Source organism: Peromyscus eremicus, chromosome 5 (genome assembly GCF_949786415.1).
Source record: "Peromyscus eremicus chromosome 5, PerEre_H2_v1, whole genome shotgun sequence".
In the NCBI taxonomy this organism is placed as follows: domain Eukaryota; kingdom Metazoa; phylum Chordata; class Mammalia; order Rodentia; family Cricetidae; genus Peromyscus; species Peromyscus eremicus.
The window spans coordinates 72,197,544-72,218,135 of record NC_081420.1 but is presented as its reverse complement, the minus strand read 5'-3'; the positions used below and the strand labels follow the sequence as shown (position 1 = coordinate 72,218,135).

The 20,592-nt window shown below is 43.1% G+C and overlaps 1 protein-coding gene across 1 annotated transcript in view; it reads left to right on the top strand.

The window, feature by feature from the left end:
* The window catches only part of Prtfdc1 (phosphoribosyl transferase domain containing 1), a 101,158-nt gene that overhangs the window by 12,285 nt on the left and 68,281 nt on the right, over positions 1-20,592 (top strand). The window contains exon 3 of the mRNA XM_059263673.1: positions 1,736-1,919. Coding sequence (XP_059119656.1) covers positions 1,736-1,919 — 184 coding nt within the window. The remainder of the gene's footprint in view (positions 1-1,735; positions 1,920-20,592) is intronic.

Sequence of the window (20,592 nt, the reverse complement as noted above, 5' to 3'; positions counted from 1 at the left end):
TGAAAAATTTATAAATTTAAATGCCTCTTTGTAAAATCATGCCAGATATCCTGATGTACAATCTTTGCATGATCAAATTTAGATAAACACTACCTGAAAACATAGCTGACATTCTATGTGTGCATATATATGAACACTTAGAAAGTGTAATATAGAATCTATACCACACATGTAGAATATAGAGATTATAAAATTGTGTATGCATACATACATAACTCAGTTTGTCTATTTTAATCTAATCCAACTTTAAATGCTAGTACGGATTTTTTTTTTGAAGTACATGCTTGAGATCCTACCTCTGTTTAAGTTTTTAGTTTTATGTGGGGAGTAGCTATGCCCTTGTAGACATGGAATGAGTAGAAACCTGTGAAGATAGTTCCAGTGAGCTGCCAGGGCAGGCCAAGGGCTCTTCATTGCCTCCAGGGAGCATCCTCCATATTGGATTTCATCCTTTATTGCACCTCTTGGTGTTGTATGGGAGCAGCGTTCCCATATGTGGTGTGCTCCTTTGGTGAATATATGACTTTGTTGTTGTTGTTGTTGTTGTTGTTGTTGTTGTTTTGGTTACGTTGAACTTGACTTTTCTTCCAGTGTAAGGTGAGAATCACTCCCTGTATTAGGATTTCTTTTGCTGTGATAAAACTCCAGGTCCAAAAGCAACTTGGAGAGAAAAGGATTTATTTCACCTTACACTTCCAGGTAACAGTCCGTCACTGGGGGAAGTCAGGACAGGAACTCAAGCAGGGTGGGAAATTGGAGGCAGGAGCTGAAGCACAGAGTACAGAGGAAGGCTGCTTACTGGCTTGCTCCTCATGGCTTGTTCAGCCTGCTTTTGATATAACCCAGGACCAGCTGCTCAGGGATGGCACCGCCCACAGTGATCTGGGCCCTCCTATACCAGTCATTAATCTACACAGTACCCCACAGACTTGCCTACAGGCCAATCTAATGGAGGCATTATCTCAATTATGATTCTCTCTTCCCATATAGGTCTAGGTTTGTATCAAGTTGGCAAGAAAACCAATCAGCACTCTCTCTATTTCTACTTTCTTTGCTATAAAATGAAGATATCACTAAATACCATCAAAACATTTTAAAGTTTAACAAGCAGGTTCTGTAATGAGAGAATGATAGGTGATATGTATGATCGCTAACACCTCACTGTTTACAACATACGGGAGCTGTGATGTCACTGTTAGAAGTATTTTCTGAACACTTTCGTAGGCAGAACTTTCTGTCCCACCAGCAACTCCCAAATAATTGACTTAGAGGCTTAATATTACTTATAAATGCTCAGGTGGTAGCTCAGGCTTATTACTAACTAGCTCTTACACTTAAATTAACCCATAATTCTTGTCTATGTTTAGCCATGTGGCTTGGTCCCTTTTCTCTGTACAACATTCTCATCTTGCTTCCTCTGCATCTGGCTGGTGACTCCTGACTCTGCCCTTCCTCTTCCCAGCACTCTCAGTTTGGTTGCCCCACCTATACTTCCTGCCTGACTACTGGCCAATTGATGTTTTATTAAACCAATTCAAGTGACAAATCTTCTCAGTGTACAAGAGGGTTATCCCACAGCCCACTTTGTTTTCCCCTTAACAGAACTTATCTGCCTGAAGCTTTCTGTTTTCTGAACTTCTCTCTATATTCACCTGAGTGATCTGATCTGTATAAAACATTCATACTGTTTATTAGTTGCACCTTAATGTATCTTTTATTTCTTACTTTTTTTCAGAATTGAGCGGCTGGCTAAAGATATAATGAAAGACATAGGCTACCATGATATTCTGGTCCTGTGTGTGCTGAAAGGAGGTTACAAATTCTGTGCTGATCTTGTAGAACACCTTAAGAACATCAGCAGAAATTCAGATCGATTTGTCTCTATGAAGGTGGACTTCATCAGACTAAAAAGTTACAAGGTAAGTCATTACATGTTCTATTTTTATTGCATAATTATTAGAACTCACAATTCCTTAGTACAAAAGAACTAGTAAAGTTATAAAAATGAAGAGTCTTATGTCTAAACACTGAAATGAAAATGAAGAGTATAGTTTTTGTTATTGCTGTTTTTTTTTGGTTTTTTTGTTTTTCCAAAACAGAGTTTCTCTATGTAGCCCTGGCTATCCTGGAACTCACTCTGTAGACCAGGCTCACCTCAAACTCAGAGATCCACCTGCCTTTGCCTTCTGAGGGCTGGGATTAAAGGTGTGCACCACCACCCCCAGCTTGAGTATAATTTTTTTAATGTACAAGAATACAACGACAATTATAAGAATTTAAACAACATTCTTCTATTTTCATATATGTGGAAAGACTCTTTGAGAATGATGTCTGCTGGATATCTACTGGAGCTGCCCCCTCCAAACTCTGCCCCTCAGAAAGCCTGCCAAACAACAGCCCCTCCCCTCAGAAAGCCCACCAAGAGTTAGTCCCTCCCTAGGGCTGCTCAAGACCATACCTACAGACTACTTAAGACCTGGCCATGGTATTTGCCATGTGATTCTTCTTCTACCCTCCTGAGGGTCACCCAGGAGAGTTACTTTGTTCTGTTCATTAAACCTGGATTTATCAATTCGGTTTGATTGGCTTATTACATCAGTGGTGGTGGATATCCAATAACTGGGGATTCAAAACTTATCACCCGTGTTTGTCCATGTGAATAAAGATGATGGTTAGTGTGAAGAAAGTCCAGTGAAGACCGAAGTGTTTTCATGCTCAGTGTTATTCTTGATCCTGGAGCCCTGTGGGAGAGAATCTGACCCTGTGGGGAGACTTGGTTCTCTGTAGTCATCATCTGAGGTGGAGAAGGGAAGCCTGAAGGGGATGTCAATGTGAAGAGACCAGGCTGCACGGATGGGATCTTCCACAGAAGCTCCTCCACCAGCCTAGGATGGCTTCCTGGCCACCTCTGGATGGAATTGATACCAGTAGTTTTCCAAACACACCCTTGACTTAGTCTCTTTTCACCATAATGTTAGTTGTGTGATGCTCATTATTTAATGGCCAATAAGTCACTAAAGCTGACATGCTATTTATTAAGAAACTCCTTTGGTCGAAACCATGACAGTATTTTCATTGACTAAGCACATTTGAATTCTATAGTCAATTTTAAGTGGCTTCCTAATGGTACATACCCACACCATCACAAACTGAATGGCAGAAACCAAGACAGTTAGGGTTTTTATTGTTGTGATAAAACACCTTGACCAGAAACAACAAGAAGAGGAAAGTGTTTATTTTACCTTACAACTCTCAGGTCATACTCCATCAATGAGGAAAGTCGGGGCAGGAACTGAGGCAGGAACCTGGAGGCAGGAATTTAAGCAGAGACTCGGAGGGATGCTGTTTACTGGCTTGCTTGACATGGCCATGGTGGGTGTGGTGCTGCCCCTACTGAGGTGGGCTCTCCCACATCAATCACCAATGGCAAAAATGCATTACAGACTTGCCCATAGGCCAATCTTACAAAGACATTTTTTATCAGTTGAGAGTCTCTCTCTTCCTAGCTTGTGTCAAGTTGACATAAAAATAGCCAGCACAGCCATCTTGAGGATGTGCCTGGAATTCTGCCTACATTTTCATGTGACACTTTCCAGTTGCTTCAGGTCTAGGGTAGCTGCAGTTGGGTTAAGGTGCATCTTCTGAATTCCTGAATCTCCCAGGATACAGTGAAGATGCTTATGTTTTTACGTTGGCATCCTTACCTGCTTGGAGGGTTCTGTGCTCTCATAAAAGCGTTCTTCTCTACCTTCCTTTTACCTTGGATTAAATAGCCATCCTTCCATCTGAACAAGACTTTTCTCATTCACTTGGCCCAGTCTTCACTGTGTTGTCCTAGCACATTAAAAAAAAAATCCTTCCTTTGAAGAGTAAAAGGGAGGTTTATTGAGGTTCATTTATATGCAGAAGCACTTATCCCATTTAATTTACAGTTCTATTCATTTTCAACAACACCTCTCACCATGTAGGAATCTGCAATCCATTTTTCTTATCACTCTGTCTGCCTTTTTGTTCTTTGCACTAAGTCCTTCTCCTGAACCCCAGGGCCCTGGAAGCTACACTAGGCTTTCTCTTCTGAGAGCTCTCTTTCCAGCATCTTTTATATGTGCCTCACTGTTGGCCTTTTTTAAAATTATTTTTTTCAAAGGAAGTTAGCAACTCCTTGATTTTTTCCATTATCTGACTGTTTTGATTTACATCAAGATATGCTTTTATGGTTTTTGTGTCCTTCTTGAAGTTTGCTTTTAAGATGAAGATTTAGTTCAGAGGTTTAGGATATTTCTCATTGTCTACTACAAATGTGATGATGTAAGCTTTCCTTTCAGAACATTTTTAGCTGTGTCTCATAGATGTTGATATGTTGCTTTAACGTTCAGACTATTTTCTGTTATGGTCCATGAGAAGTCCCATAAAAGACTACCAGTCATGTATGCAATCAACAAGAGCATTTAATAAAAAAATTCTAGCATGCTGGGGTCAAACTATCCAACAAACTGGCAAATGGCGACCCCAAGAGAAGCTCAAAGGCTCCTTTTAAGCAGGACTAGGGGAATTCCAGTTGTGGTTAAGTGTACTTTGAAGTGATTGGATATAGACCCTTATTGGTACAGAAATCATTTTATGATTAGCTCATGACATCTGGTCAGCAACTGTGGTTGCAGTGTCAGGGGTCTGTTTGCTGTGTCAGGAGTCTGACTGAAAATAGCAAGAACAGTTCCTGTTTGTGGCCAGGTAGGACCCTGATTGGCTACTATACTGGACATACTTCCTGAAGGTCTGATTGGAGCCAGACATGAGTCAACATAGGATGACGGGATAATATGGGGCAGAAGTCTTAGCAAACTTGCCCCTGGAAAACAAACAAACAAACAAAGCAACAACAACAACAACAAAAAAAAAAACCTGGCTTTGTTAGGGTCTATCCTATCATAAGAGGGGACAGCCACTTCGTTTTCTAGTTTCTGTTCTGACTTCCTCTGTCTCTTTTCTTTTCCCCTTTATGTATGTATTTATTTATTTATTTATTTATTTATTTACTTACTTACTTACTTACTTACTTACTTACTTATTTTTAATGCAACACAGGGTGGCCTGGAACTCATGATCTTCCTGCCTCTGCCTTTTCAGCATATCTGTGTGCCACCATGACCGGCAGGACTTCCTCTTTCATTTGTTGGTTATTTTATGTTTGATTTTCAACCACCTGCAGGAGGTTTCCAGAGACTTTTGTATTATTTCTGATTTAATTCTGTTGCAGAAATCAGACTCTGTAATCGTTCTATCCTTTTGAATTTTTTGAGGCTTGGTCTTCCATCTTGCCAACAGTGTTGTGTTCCATGCCATGTTAACCTGTGCTGGGCTCTTTCTAATGTTTCGGAGCCTTTTCACTATTTACCCTCTAAATATCCTCTCTCTGTTTTCCCCAGGCTCCCACCTAGAGGCCAACATTCTAACTCTTAAATGCCATGCCAAGCCACGCTTATACGACACGACTACAGGAAAAAGTGTTCATTTCTAAAACAGAGGCATTGTGTTCATTAGCACTGTGCCTAGGCAGACATTTTTTTAATTGCCACATTATTTCTTGTGGATGGGGATGCTGTGGTTCTTACCCAGGGCTCCCGGGGAGAAGGGAGGCAGCACCTGACATCATCTCTTCACCGCTGACATCCAGTCTCGCTCACTGTGTCTCTTTGTTTCTGCTCTTCACCTGAGGTCCTTTCAAGCCCAGCTGTGATGTCTCTTCTCTTCTAGCCAAATATGTCTCCTCTTGTCCATCACCAAGGTAACACAAATCATCTCCCGAGCCATTACCTCATGTAACAGTCTGCCTGCTCACTCAGGCAAGATATCCCTCTAATTACATAGCATCCAAAATGGAGGGGAAAGCCAGAGTCATAGTCTGGCCCATGGCATGAGCAATTCTCCACCCATGGCACACACGCTGTCCCCATTCAGAGGTGTTTCAGCCGCTAGGTCAGACTGGAACTGGTCATCCCCTTACACGACTGAGTTTTTTCAGCACGCCTGAGGGCGGAGGTCAGTGAAAACAAAACGCTAATAAATGAGGAGGAGGGACCAGCTCACATTCCTCTGCGGGCCTCTGGTGCTTCCTCACTTCTCCACACCTATACCCAGGGCTCACACTGCTTGAAAACATCTCTGCCATAATGTGAGTCTGACCGCGCCTCCACAGCTCATGTTTCGATGTCTTTCCAGGGCTGGTGGTGTGGGAGGCTGTGGGCCCTTGCTGGAGAAAGGAGGCCACTGGGAGTGGGGTCATGCTTTGAAGATTGCATTCTGGGCCTAGCTCCTGTCTTGCTCTCTCTGCTTCCTGGTTTGCTGTGATGAGAGTGGCCTGTGCCACATGCTCCAGATGACTGACTCCTCTACACCTTGGGGACTGAGGAGTCCCTGGGCCACACATCCTTCTTCCTATGCTTCTGTCAAGTATTGTGGTCATAATGACAACCTCCCCTATTCTGTTAATCACTCTGAAAATGCCCTCACATCCATGCCCACAGATGGCCCTCCTGGATGATTCTAAATGCTGTTAAGTGGGAAGTGAAGACCAACCACACCACCTTCTATCCTGTTGTGTGATGAAAACTAGGATAAATTATGTGTGAGACTGAACTACAATGAAGAGTCAGTATTCTTGCCTTTCTTGACCTTCAGAGCCCAGGGCAGGAGCCATTTCCACCTGTATCCTAGGAAAACAAGGATAGAATTCTGAGGATAGCAAGAGGAAAGTTCCTTTCTCTCTTCCCAGTCCTGAGCCTCCATTGGTCATGTCAGGGGTACTCTTCCCAAGGATGCCCCATTGGACCTTCCTGTGGGACAGACGGCTCTAAACGTCTCAGGGATCTAGGTAGTCAGACATGTCTCTGTCCTTATGCTGAATTTTACAGAAGACATGAAATGAATTTGCATGAATGGTAGCAGTCTAGAGACCAATGGCTTAGAAATTAGCATAAGACTAATGTTTTTTTTTTAAGATCTATTTATTTTTGTGTTTTATGTATATGAGTGCTCTACTGGCCTGTATGTCTGCATGATGGAAGAGGGCATCAGACAGAAGAGGGCACCAGATCTCATTACAGATGGTTGTGAGCCACCATGTGGTTGCTGGGAATTGAACTCAGACCGTCTGGAAGAGCAGCCAGTACCCTTAACTGTTGAACCATCTCTCCAGCTTGAGACTGATGCATTATGGGCTTGTGAATATTCCTCTTCTTTAATGGAAGGAGGGGCCCTGGAACCTGAATTCCCTAACAGTGTGAAGCCTCCTTCCTCCCTGAGTCCAGCCCATCCATTTCCTCTCTAATCCTTCCTCTGTCTTTCTCCTGATGCTCAGTTCTCACTTCATGGCAGTTGTATCTCAGCTAACCCAATCAGAAGTCCTGCTGGGATTCCCTCACACCTTTCATCCAGGAGGTGAGTTAAGTCACACACTGTCCCAAGCCAGCACACAGTAGAAATGGTGTTACAATTCCACCCCAAAGCTGTCTCTCAAGCCTATGTCCATTGTAGCATGCAAACATTTCCCTCAGAATTCCCCAGGGTTTTCCCAGAGAACTTCACTGTTTTATAAGCTATTGATGTGTTGGCTACGATTTTAGGGAATCAGTTACGTTTTCTTCTTAAAATATACACAAGAGAAATATTAAGTATGTGTAAATAATTGTCATCATTATGTAACAATCAAATCTGAAAATCTTGCATGAGAGAAAAGAAATTACGTGTATGACATCCCCTATGCACACATATGGCTATGCTCAGTAGCTTGTCCTGTTATATTGACAAAATGTATGTTACTATTCACCATTTACTTTATTTAACAAGAAATCAAATTGATTACCTCTCCCAGGAGTTGACTTGCCTGGAGGTCTGCACTGCTCGGCTGCTAGAACCCAAAGGCACATTATGTCTTCTGACCATCCATGTTCTGCTGTGGCTTTACACATTTAGTTTTTTTAGGTGTTTTATTCTTCTTAAACTACTTAAAGTATTTTATTTTTCTTAAACTCCAACACATGTGCATTCACAGGGAGAAAATGACTATGGCAGTTTTATGGAATACTGTGGATTCCATAAAAGTCCTTCTCTTACAGGCCTCTAAAAGTGCTAGGGGAAATGGACTCTGAAAAGCATTTTAAGTGCTCAGTGGTGCTCACAAAAAGGCTAGGAATATTCAGGGTCCAAAATGAAAAGCCTGATATCAGAATGTAAACAGTGGCAGAAGCGAGGCTGGGGTAGACGTGTGCTAGTTTGGGCAGTCGGCTTTTAACACTCATGTAGAGGCAGATGAAAAAGTCTTGGATGCAAATAAAATTGGAAGCTGAGGGAGACCCTCCTCTAATAAGCCAGAGTCCTCAGCAATGCATGCATATCCATGATGAGAACCCACTTTTCAGTAATGGGAGACCCCCAAAAGCTAGTTTTTCTCTCTTGACTGGGTTTAGAAGAGAGTGAAATCTTTCCTGCATACTATTTTGGTATATGTGGTTCTGATCAAACCTAGGCTGTCACAAATGGTAGGCAAGCACACTACCACTCAGCCTCTTGTGTGATGTTTAAACACGAATCTGCAAAACACATAGCTTGAATTTTTAGCTTATCTCACTCACCTCTGTAGTTTCAGAAACACCAATTCTAAGACCTGAATTTTAAAACTGATCTCAGTCCATGATGTCTTCACGTTGCCTGATAAAAGCCAGTCCAAAACCTCTCTGCAGGGAGTACCCCAATCTAGGGAAGATTCCTCTCAATAAACTCTTATTTAACCTAAGTGCAGGCTGTGTAGGAGGCCTTTTGAAGTACCTGTTCTAAGGGGTTAAGGCGGACAATTGGGAGATTTGGGAGCACTTGCAGGCAAATGTTAGGCGCCAGAAAAATGGATTTCCAGCCAGCCTTCTTCCATGAGGGTGTGATATTTGCCAAACTTGTCTCTTTTTTTCTTAAATGTCTTAATTTAAAGGTTCATCAGCTTACACATAAGGCAGTGTGAGGGTGTAGCCCTCAGAGTCGGTTGCTTCTCCTTCAATTTGGTTAGCTTACCTGTGAGCACAGAAAGCATCCCAGCTTCAAGGCTTTACAGCTCCCAGAGGGATGCTATTTAAACAGGCTTGACTTCCCCCACATCGACAGCCCCCTGCCCTGCCAGTTCTTTGACTACACTGTGCTTTGTATTAGTTCATAATTCTCGTGTGGAGGCGACATCAAGAGAAAGAAAAAAAATGGAAGATAAAACACAACCCAAAATGTAACCACGGTGAGATCAACCACACAGGGATATGAGCCCCCGGGAAGCTGGCATCCACATTAAAGAGGCACATTGAAGCTGAAGGCTGGCCGCAGACCTATTCCCAGGAAGGTAGAGAAAAGCTGGCGTCTGTTTCCCCCCCCTCTTGTTGGCACAGCTGAGGACAAAGGTTTAAGTCAGTTCTTGGTAATCGATGCTGGTGAGCATGAGGAGGGTGGATAAAGCAGAAACAGCATCCCAGTATCTCAGTGTTAGTAATCCTCACTTTGTCCTGGACCAGGCCCTTTGCTGAGCTGGTTTTGTTTCTTTCTTCCTATGAGAGTCTATTAGTTACACAAAATAAATGGTTTCATTGTGACATTTTCCTACCTATATAATATACTTTGTTAATTCTCTCTCTGTCTCTCTGTCTCTGTGTCTCTGTCTGGCTCTCTCTCTCTCTCTCTCTCTCTCTCTCTCTCTCTCTCTCTCTCTCTCTCTCTCTGTTCTGCTGACCCTCATATAAGAAAGTTAATTTTTTTTTTTTGGCAGTGGGAAATTTGTCTTTCCTGGGGTCTCATCTTGGACTTAGAGTGAGGAAACAAGACTCCAGTACTTTAGAGAGTCCCTTCTCTGCAGAAGAGTCCCCTAGCTCTTAGGGATGTTGGATCTGTTCAAAGTGCATATACACATGTACGCACACACATGCACACACAAAGAGCTAAATTAAAGGATGAGGAAGGTAACCTAAGACAGAAGGGTCAATGAAAGGCAAATAAAAAAGGTCTAAAATGTTTCATTAAATCTAAGGCATCATGGCTGTCAACGACACCTCTCTTTCTGTTCCATCAAGAAGAAAAATAAAGTACTGCAAAATTAAATCATGACATGGGCATAACATGCATTGTTGAAATGCATCCTGATTTTGGAGGTAGTAAAATGTGAAAAAAATATGCAACTTGGAATTGATTTTTTTCAAAATGTAATAGTTCTCTCCTCCACCCTTTTAGCAATATCATTGCCAAGTATTTGACTAAATGAAATATTATGAGAAACATTGTCTCTACTCTGATTCTTCCCAAATCTTGGGTCCTGTAACATTGATCTAGAGACCTATTCAATAAATAATGAACCACAGATAGGCATAGCTTGGATCAAGCCACATAAAAACCTTAAACTTAGTAGGAAGTAGGTGTGAAAGCCCATGCTTCATGACTGTGAGGCTCTTGAACAGAGATGCTGAGTTGTGGCTGTGCTCAGCTGCATCCAGAAGCAGTGAGTCTGGTCCACCTGCCTTTTTCTTCAACTTCTGGTTCTTTTATTGTTGTTGTTTCAAGACTTTTTAAAATGTGCATGTGTGTTTTGTCTCCATGTGTGTGCCACCACATGTGCCTAGTGCCTGTAGAGACCAGAACAGGGTGTTGGATCCTCTGAAACTAGAGTTACAGGCAGTTGTGAGCTGCTGTATGGGTTCTGGGAATCAAACCCGGGTCCTCTGGAAGAGCAGCCAGTGCTCCTCACTGCTGAGCCACCTCTCCAGGCCCTGACTTCTGGATCATAAGATATATTTACTCCTGGATTTCAGCACGCATGGTTGAAGAACCTTCAGTGCAGCACATATCTGGAAAGGCTACTTTGAGACTTCCACCAAGTCAAAGGTTTTTGTTGCTGGTTTTCTTTAAAGCAAAATGCCAGTCTGTTCAATACGTGCTAGTTTTATTGTTCTTTACACTCTTTTAATAAATGCATGTGGATTTTATGAATGTGCACTCTTTTTAAAAGACTTTTTTTTTTTTTTTTGGTTTTTCGAGACAGAGTGTCTTGTGTAGTTTTGGTGCCTGTCCTGGATCTCCCTCTGTAGACCAGGCTGGCCTCGAACTCTGGCTCTGCCTCCTGAGTGCTGGGATTAAAGGCGTGCACCACCACTGCCTGGCTTAGAAGACTTCTTATTATATTTTTATTTATCGTGTATGTGTGTGTGTGTGTGTGTGTGTGTGTGTGTGTGTGTGTGTAAGTCAGAGCACAACTTGCAGGAGTCACTTCTTTCCTTCCACCCCTTGGGTTCTGGGAATTGAACCTGGCACTTCAGGCTTGGTGACAGGTGCCTTTACACACTGAGCCATCTCGCCGGCACTGTCAATGTGCATTCTTTACGTTCAAATTGAGTTTCATATTGAGTCTGACTTCCCTGATGAAAATCAAAAAGTGGGAGAGCAAGTAAAAGAGTAATGCAGGAGGGGTTACTAAATTATACAGGCAACCGAGTTTAGTGAAAGTCTTCTGAGGATAGAGCTATTGCCTACATCAGCGAGGGAAATCTAGTCACTGCTGAACCCAGAGAGGTAGAAGACCTGGGTTTGGAGCTTGGCATTGTGGCTGTAGAAACGAGCTGAGTGTAGGCCACAGTCCTGTGAAGTAAGCAGGCATATCCATCAGCCTGTGCAAGTGAGTAACTACACATAAAACCCAATTCACTGAGCATTTCTGTGAAGAGACTGTGACACACCTTCTCCAACAAGGCCACATCTACTCCAACAAGGCCATACCTTCTCCAACAAGGCCACACCTACTCCAACAAGGCCACACCTTCTCCAACGAGGCCACACCTACTCCAACAAGGCCACACCTACTCTAAGGCCACACCTACTCCAACAAGGCCACACCACCTAGTAGTGCAACTCCCTATAGGCCTACAGGGGCCATTTTTATTCAAACTACCACATCTTCATCTTAGAGCATCTCTCTGTGCTCTCTTAGGTGTATTGAGTGAACTGATCAAGAGACCTGGATGTAGGAAATAAAACATAGCACAAAGCAAAACATACAGTGAGAACTGAATCCTGAGAACCAGGCAGAAAGGTCAAAGCCAGCCAGAGAGGCACAATACTGGCACCTGGTCCTGGGTTCTGCTTGCCTGCCTAGCAAGTGAAGTGACCCCACCCCACCTAAGGTCCAGCTTTATCTTAGTGATTCTGTAGCACTCTGCCAAAAGGTAAGGCAGGAAAAGGGTACCTTAATTATTAGGAAAGGACTGCAGAACCTTGAAACCAGGTAGGACCTGACTCAACAGGGAGTGTGTATGCTACAAGTATTGTTCCCATGATGCCTCTCGGCTTTAGTTCATTTCCTGCATCTGCACTCTTCATTTGAGATTCAAAAGCATGCTGGTCCTATGGATCTTAAGCATGCCATAAATGCACTGAGTATGTTAATTCACTCTTACTTATTTGTATCTGATTTGTCTCAAAAGGGTTATATGGTAATATTGTGTTCCCCAAAATATTGTGCACCCTAATAAACTTATCTGGGGTCAGAGAAAAGAACAGCCACTAGATATAGAGGCCAGAAAATGGTGGCACACACACCTTTAATCCTAGCATTCAAAGGCAGAGATCCATTTGGATCTCTTTGAGTTCAAAGCCACACTGGAAACAGCCAGGCATGGTGACACACACCTTTAATCCCAGGAAGTGATGGCAGAAAGCAGAAAAGGTATTTAAGGCCTGAGGACCAGGAACTAGGCTGGTTAAGCTTTTAGGCTTTTTAGCAGCAGTTCAGCTGAGATCCATTCAGATGAGGACACAGAGGTTTCCAGTCTGAGGAAACAGGATCAGCTGAGGAATTGGCAAGGTGAGGTAGCTGTGGCTTATTCTGCTTCTCTGATCTTTCAGTGTTCACCCCAATACCTGGCTCCAGGTTTGTTCTTATTAATAAGACCATTTAAGATTCATGCTACAGGGTTATAACAATGTGGTAATTTGTTACAACCAAGTAACACCTAATTTCCTGCACAAAAATAATTACAGGCAATAAACTAATTTTCCTTTATAAGTGAGGCTGTTCTTACCAGTATTTGGTAACTGATGTTGAAGACCATAATAGTCATTATAAATTTGTATGTTCCATATTATTTTATGAGACTATGGGGACTTTGTCAGCAGTTTTTACAGAAATAATTTGGTTTTAGAAGAGGAAAATATAAACACAATCAGACATATAATAAAACAGCTTAGACAATTTCAACAGGAATGGTGTCTCTTTAAAGTCTTTCATGGTGGTCACTGTTTGAATTTAAGGCCCCATTTCTCTTAGTTTTCTTATCTTTGATTTTATGTGTATGGGTATTTTATCTACATCTGTGTCTGTGCTCCACGTGTGTGCCTGGTGACCACGGAGGTCAGAAGAAGGCATTGGATCCCTGGAACTGGAGTTAGAAATGGTGTGAGCCATCATGTGGGTGCTAATATAAAACCCAGGTCTTTCAGAGAAGCAATCATTATTACTGTGAGCCACGGAGCCATCTCTTCAGTCCCCTTCTTCCTTCCTCTTTTCAATTGCAGCATATATTTCTTTTATGGCCTGAGCGTAACATTGCTAAGGACAATCCTAGCACATTGAAATGTTAAGGATTCATAACTTTCACGGACGAGAATTACTTAGTTTTGTTAATTAAGTCTATATTCCCCGACAGCATAGTTTACAAATCGTCAGTCTACCTAGCATTTTTTTCCTCCACATCAATAGAAACAGAACTGAAAAAAGACAGTGACAGATTAGAAAATCATGCCGTGAAAACAGGATGATTGCCAGGAAGGAAAAGGGTTCCACATATTTCCAGAGCCTGCAGCTCGTACGTACCACCGCTGGGAGCCCCAGCAGGCCTGACTCAGGAAAAGCAGTTGCAGGGACCAGAGGCTACAGTGACTCAGCTGTGCCTTCACTGACAAAGTTGCTACAGCCCAGAGCAGTGGTTCTCACCCTCTGGGTCGCAACCCCTGTGACAACCCTCTGGCTCCAAAAATTATTTACATTACAGTCCATAACAGTAGCAAAATTACACTTAGGAAGTAGCAATAAAAGTAATTTTTTGGTTGATGGTTAGCATAACATGAGGAACTGTATTAAAGGGTCACAGCATTTGCAAGGTTGAGAACCACTGGTCTAGAGGGAAGTGTTGGGTACGTGACACCAAAGGGTCACTGCTGACCAACTGGAGTGTGCTGGTGGTGATGGCTCTCACCTTTAATGCCAGCATTCTGGAGGCAGAGGCAGGTGGATCTCTGAGTTCAAGACCAGCCAGCCTGGTCTACAGAGTGAGTTCCAGGACAACCAGAGCCACACAGAGAAACCCTGTCTTGGAAAAACAAAATGAAACAAAATAAAACAAAAGAACTTGGAGTGGCCTTCCCTGACCTGTAAGGCCTACATCTGGCTGAGTAGAGAGAATACTGTATTTAGGACAGCTAAAAGGGCTGGAGAGATGGTTCAGCCGTTAAAGGCTAGGCTCACAACCAAAAATGGGACAGCTAAAAGGCCATGGTGCATTTCTAAAACATTTGGGCCCCAGCACTCCCCTCACCCCCCAAAATCAAAACAGCCAACTACGGAATCTAAGACATGAAAATATATGATGTTATCTCTCCTCATATTGTAATTTTTAAGATTAAAATTTCTCTTTAGATGAATTAACTACTTGAGTAGTCTGTGTTAGTACTAAGGATGCAAATCAGGCCCAAGAAGACACACACTCTTATTGAGCTCCAGCTCCAGCTCTGAAAATGGCTTTTGAACACCTGCACATTTCCACCCATCTCAGAGCCCAGATCTCTTAGGAAGCGACATTCCTCCTGCCGTTTCTCTTAAACGCCTGTAACATGTTACACTGCAGGCAGGCAAATGATTGGCTGCAGGAGAAACACATCGCAGTTCCTGTCTCTTCTTAAGACAAAATCAAACTACAAATCAATTGCACAAAAAGTAGTTTCATTTCACTCTCCTATGGATCTGGGGGTTGAACCCAGGGTCTAGTACCTGCTAGGCAAACACCTTCTTAGTTAGCTTTTTATTCCTGTGATAAACACCATGACTGAAAGCAACTTGAGAGGAGAGGGTTTATTTCATCTTTGAGCTGATATGATGAGCTCTTTATACCACTGAGGGAAAACAGGGCAGGAACCTAGAGTCTAGAACTGAGACAGAAGCCATGGAGAAGAGCTGCTTACTGGCTTGCTCCTTATGGCTTGCTCAGAATGCTTTTTTTTTACTGTATATGATCACTTTTCCAGGGAGTGTCACTGCCCACAGTGAACGAGGCCCCACATCAACCACAAATCAAGAAAATGCACCACAGACCTCTCACTGGTAATCTCATAGAGGCATTTTCTCAGTTGACTTCTTCCATGATGTCTCTAGCTTATGTCAAGTTGATACAACAACCAGGACAGCCACATCTAGAGCCCTCTAGGACAGATCAGTTTGGGCTAGAAAAAACGGATGCGTTGTAACATTCTTAAAAGTTAGAATTGTTAATAATTTTAGAAGATTAGTGAATATGTTTTGAAAACTTGCATAATACACCATGTGTTTCTTTTATTGGATACAAGTAAACTCCTGTCCGAGGTGGGTGAGCCAAGGCTTCTCCAGAGATAGTCATTCCCTCCATCAGCTACTTTATTAGCTCACTTGTTACATGTAGAACAAATCTACAAAGAAAATTATCTCTTGTATTTCTTAAATTAAGATATCCCTCAGGGGCTGGAAAGATGGCTCAGCAGTTAAGAGCACTTGCTTTTCTTTCAGAGGACCTGGCTTCAATCCCTAGTACCACATTGCAACTTACAACCACATGCAACTACAGTCTCAGGGGACTGGCACCCTTTTCTGGCCTCTGTGGGCACCAGACATGCATGTGGTAGGCAGATGTAGATGCGGACAAAATATGCATACACACAAATAACAAAATGAAAGATAGTCCTCTAGTCCAATCATTTAGTTAAATGTATCCAAAATAATAATTAAAATAATTCATTTATTGCTATCTCAAAAGTACTCTCTTGGTCTGGAGAGATGGCTCAGAGGTTAAGAGCACTGGCTGTTCTTCCAGAGGTCCTGAGTTCAGTTCCCAGCAACCACATGGTGGCTCACAACCATCTGTAATGAGATCTGGCGCCCTCTTCTGGCCTGCAGACATACACACAAACAGAACACTGTATACATAGTAAATAAATAAATAAATAAACCTTTAAAAAAAGTACTCTCTTAAGTGTTTTTAGGAATATTAATTCCTAAGTATGGGCCACAGTCTGATGAATTAGGCAACTGCTATTACCCCCATTTTACAAAAAAGGAAAATAGGGTACCGTTAAAGAAAATGCCAATATCACAAAGCTGGTTGGGAAAGAGACTAAGATGCAAAATTAAGCTGTCTGACCCCAGAACTCCGGGCCTAACAGCCTCTCTAGTCTGCTGCCCATGACCTCGACTCACTTGTTTTTTTCTGGGCTTCCCCTTCCTTCGGGATCCAGCGAGGCTGCTTTTCAGCCCCCTTGGTTCCCTGACACATCTGAGTTGCTCCCTCATGCCTGCTTTGCATCCTCCACTAGAATGACATGAATTTGACATACAGCCTCAGGTGACAGGCTGAGCAGGAGAGAGACAGCAAGGCCAGAGATCATGAACCGCATGGTGTTGGAAGTTAAGTCAGACCTTAGGGCCTGGACAGGAAGGCGCCAGGGAAGAGCAGCTGTGGCATTGAGAGACTTGGAACTCTAAAGACAGCAGGCGCAGCAGACATGGGCAGTGGTGTACAGACCAGCTGCACATCTTGGTCACGGATCCTGTTTCTACCGGTGCGTACTCACCTCCCCTCGCACCCAGTCACCCACTGTTGCGGGAGACGGAAGATGAATTTTTCAGAAAGAAGAAACAATGAAAAAAATTGTCCAGAGTGTGGCTATGACGTAAAGCGGACGTCTGGGCAGCTTTGGTTACAGTCTCTGCACCAGGTCCTGAGACAGCCAGTGTACTTTCTGACCCACCAGACATATTACTGCTCTCTGCCCACACTGGTCCTGGGATTAGACAGTGGGTGTTCTATGCAGAAACTGAACAGATGTGAAGAGAAGGCCTCTCCATATGACACTGGAATTCCATAGCTGAAAAAGACATCTCTCCCATGGGAACCTCCTAGTATATCACCACCCCCACCCAGCCTCCCCAGTGGATGCACACCTTTTTCCAGCAGGCTACGCTGGTATCTCACGTTCAAACAAGGAGAAACACCACACAAGAAAACAAAATAAAAACGTCAGATAGAAAGGGACACTCAAGAAAAGAAATCCCTTACTTCTGCTTGTCTTCTTGTGATCCCAAGAACATGGCCGCAGTTCTGGGGAGCCACTTAAAGATGAAGTAACATCTTTCGAAAAAATAGAGGTTTTCTTTGACAATCTTGTTTCTTAAAGTAAGTTGCTTTTAAGCTACACAGTGTGGGACCTGGAATCCCAACACATAAGAGGCTAAGGCAGGAGAATTGTGAGTTCAAGCCAGCTTGGGCTATAAACCAAGGGCTAGGATGTAAGTCACAGAAAGCTTGCCAAGCATATACAACTCCCTGAGTTTGAGCCCTAGACCTGTGGTTGGTAGGTAGGTAGGTAGGTAGGTAGGCAGGCAGGTAGGTGATAGATAGACAGATGGATGGATAGATAGATAGTTAGATAGATAGATAGATAGATAGATAGATAGATAGATAGATAGATAGATAGACAGATATTTTCTAGTAGGATAGCACTGATTTTCTTAAAAGTTCAGCTAAATTTATAGTAAGTATTGCTTCAGAGGCTACTGTATCAAAGTATTGCCATGTTTTACAAATATGAGCTCATTAGTACTGAGCACATTCTGAAGACACTTTAATGGATTCATATTTGTAGAGCACAATAGAAACAGCAGAAAATGTCCAAATATTATTCCCATGGAGACAGAATAAGTAACTGATATCCATTTAGCAAAATCAAGTCTGTAACACGGCAAGAGAGCACAAGCAGAGGATTTGTTTCTGCAATTAGAAGTCCATGCACCTCAGCAGCTGCTCTTGACCACCTAGTCAACAGCTGCCCCCACTCCCCAGCATACTACCCTGCCTCAATCACAGAGGCAGCGGACACCAGCCTCTTGCTTGCCCAGCCTCCTTTGCACTGAGCTCTGGGCCTTTGTCATGGGGAAGAGAGACTTGCTGAAAATCTCCCAGAGAAACGAGTTTTCTTCTGCAGTTAAAAAAAAAAATACATGAATGTAATAAATCTCTCTCTCTGTGGAGCAACATTATTACTTTACGTGAACTCGAGAACTATGGTGGTTTTCTTGGGATCATAATGGTGTGGTTATTGGCTGAAGGTGGCAGGATGGAAAGGGATAGGGCTTGGGTCCTCAATGGCACCAGTGAGCCAGCGCCTTATTGGCTAATGGGAAAATGAATCTATGGCATGTGGGTCTTGCAGGAAAGAGAGATGTTATTGCTAGTGTTCCAGTGAACACAGTGCTGTGTAACCCATTCTCTCCACAAATAGTCACACTGAGTGTCTGTCCCTGTTCTGTGTGACAGGTTTTAGGCAGTAAGCAAAATCGATTCCTTGACATTTCCATCTTTACCTTTTTGATAGAACACATTGGAAATAAAATGGAAGACATGAAATATATCAGTGGAAAGTTCTATGAAGAAAACTAAGAGGGTCGGAGAGACAAGGTGGGCTCGAAGGAAACGGGGCCAGAGGTCAGGGCAGCTAGCTGCTAATTATAGGCATTTGAAGCAGAGACCTGGAGAAACAAACGCAGGGCGCAAGCCATGTGGACCGGGAAGTCGGCTCTGGAAAGTGGCGGCAGCAAGGTTAGAGGCCCTGGGTGGAGACGCATTTGGCACGTTTGAAGAAAAGCGTAGGCAGCCTGAGAAAAATCAGCTGAGATGGTAGATGACTAAGAGAGGGAAACAGAGGTAAAGTGCTGTTGAATCTGGCAGGCCACGTCATGGGTTTAGCCTTTTGCTTTGGAAAAGGTGTGAAGTTTTTCTTGGGATTTGAGTTTAGTGGCATGATCTGACTGGTGTTTTAAGGAATAAGTCCAAGTTCAAAGCAGGGAGATGTTTGGGAACCCAGTGCAATGAGAGACAATGGTAGCTTGAAGTCCTTGGATTAAACTGCGTCTTGGAGAGACAAAGCTGTTCTTGAGGAATTCGATCCTGGTGGACTCCAGGCTTGGGCTGGAGCAAAAGTACAAACTGGGTTGTCATTCACTAACAAAAAAAAGAAGGAACCAGGAGTTTGATTTGGGCCTATTTGCTCTTAGGTAGCCAAGTTGGGTAAGTAGCTGTTTGTGTCACTCAGAAGGTTGAGTGAGATGATGTCGTCTTGATAAAGAATGGATCCAGGGAATGAGAGTACATAGAGAAGAATTCTACACAGAAGAACACACTTAAGGGCTGAGTCCGGGGCATGCAAATATTTAGAAACCAGGAGAATAGGATAAAACCAGTGAGGAAGGATGAGGAGGAGCCTGCCACAGAGACCCGGGCTCAGGGAGCCAAGAGGAGAGAGGTGCTTCTGCCACCAGAGAGATGGAATTTACCCATAATCAGGAAGACTGAAATCTCCCCTGTCATTTCAGCCCTTGGGAGGCAGAGACAGGAGGATTGCAAGTTTGAGGTCACCCTGGATTAATTACATAGCAAGACTCTATCTCAAAAAACAGAAATACCAAAGCATCGAAACAAACAGCCAAGCAAAGAAGACTGAGATCCGACCACCGTACTTACCAAGATGAATATGTTGCTGGTGCTAATAAACTGTGATGTGCCAGCCACAGCAGTGCATCCTACATATCAAAGCAAGCAGTCAGGCTTGAAAGTAGTCACTCCATGGCTGGGTGGCTTGTACAATTCTCACCTTGCCTGTGAAATCATGGGAGCCTCCTTTGGGAAGGGGTCACTGAAAGGAAAATGAGAAGCTCTGGTGTGTTGATTTCTATTGAGCAGATGTAGTCTGTGAAGGTTTCGTCTCTGTAGAAACTGTGCTAACAGAAGCCGGACTGATTTTCGTGTCCAAATGTCAGAAGCCTTTAAAGAAAGGCAATTACAACACAAAGCAATATGGGCACCATTAAGCACAGTACAGAAGAAAGATGAATCTGGGCTGGGTCTGGTGATGAACACCCTCGATCCCAGCAGCACTGGAGTTCAAGGCCAACCTAGGCTGAGTAGCAAGACCAGGTGTGTGTGTGTGTGTGTGTGTGTGTGTGTGTGTGTGTGTGTGTGTCAAGAGCGCGAAATGACTCAGCTGCTAGAAGTGCTTGCCACTAAGCCTGACAACCTGAATTCAATGATGTCTGGAACCCACACAGTGGAAGAAGAGAACTAACTCCCACAAGTTGTCCTCTGACCTTCACATGCACTCTGTAGCATGCACACAAATAAACAAATAAAAATGTAGTAATTTTTTAAAGAAAAAGGAAGATGTAATCGGTACAAATTTCAGGATCGCGTACTCTGTTTTGGTACCAAGTTACTGAATGTTTCTGGT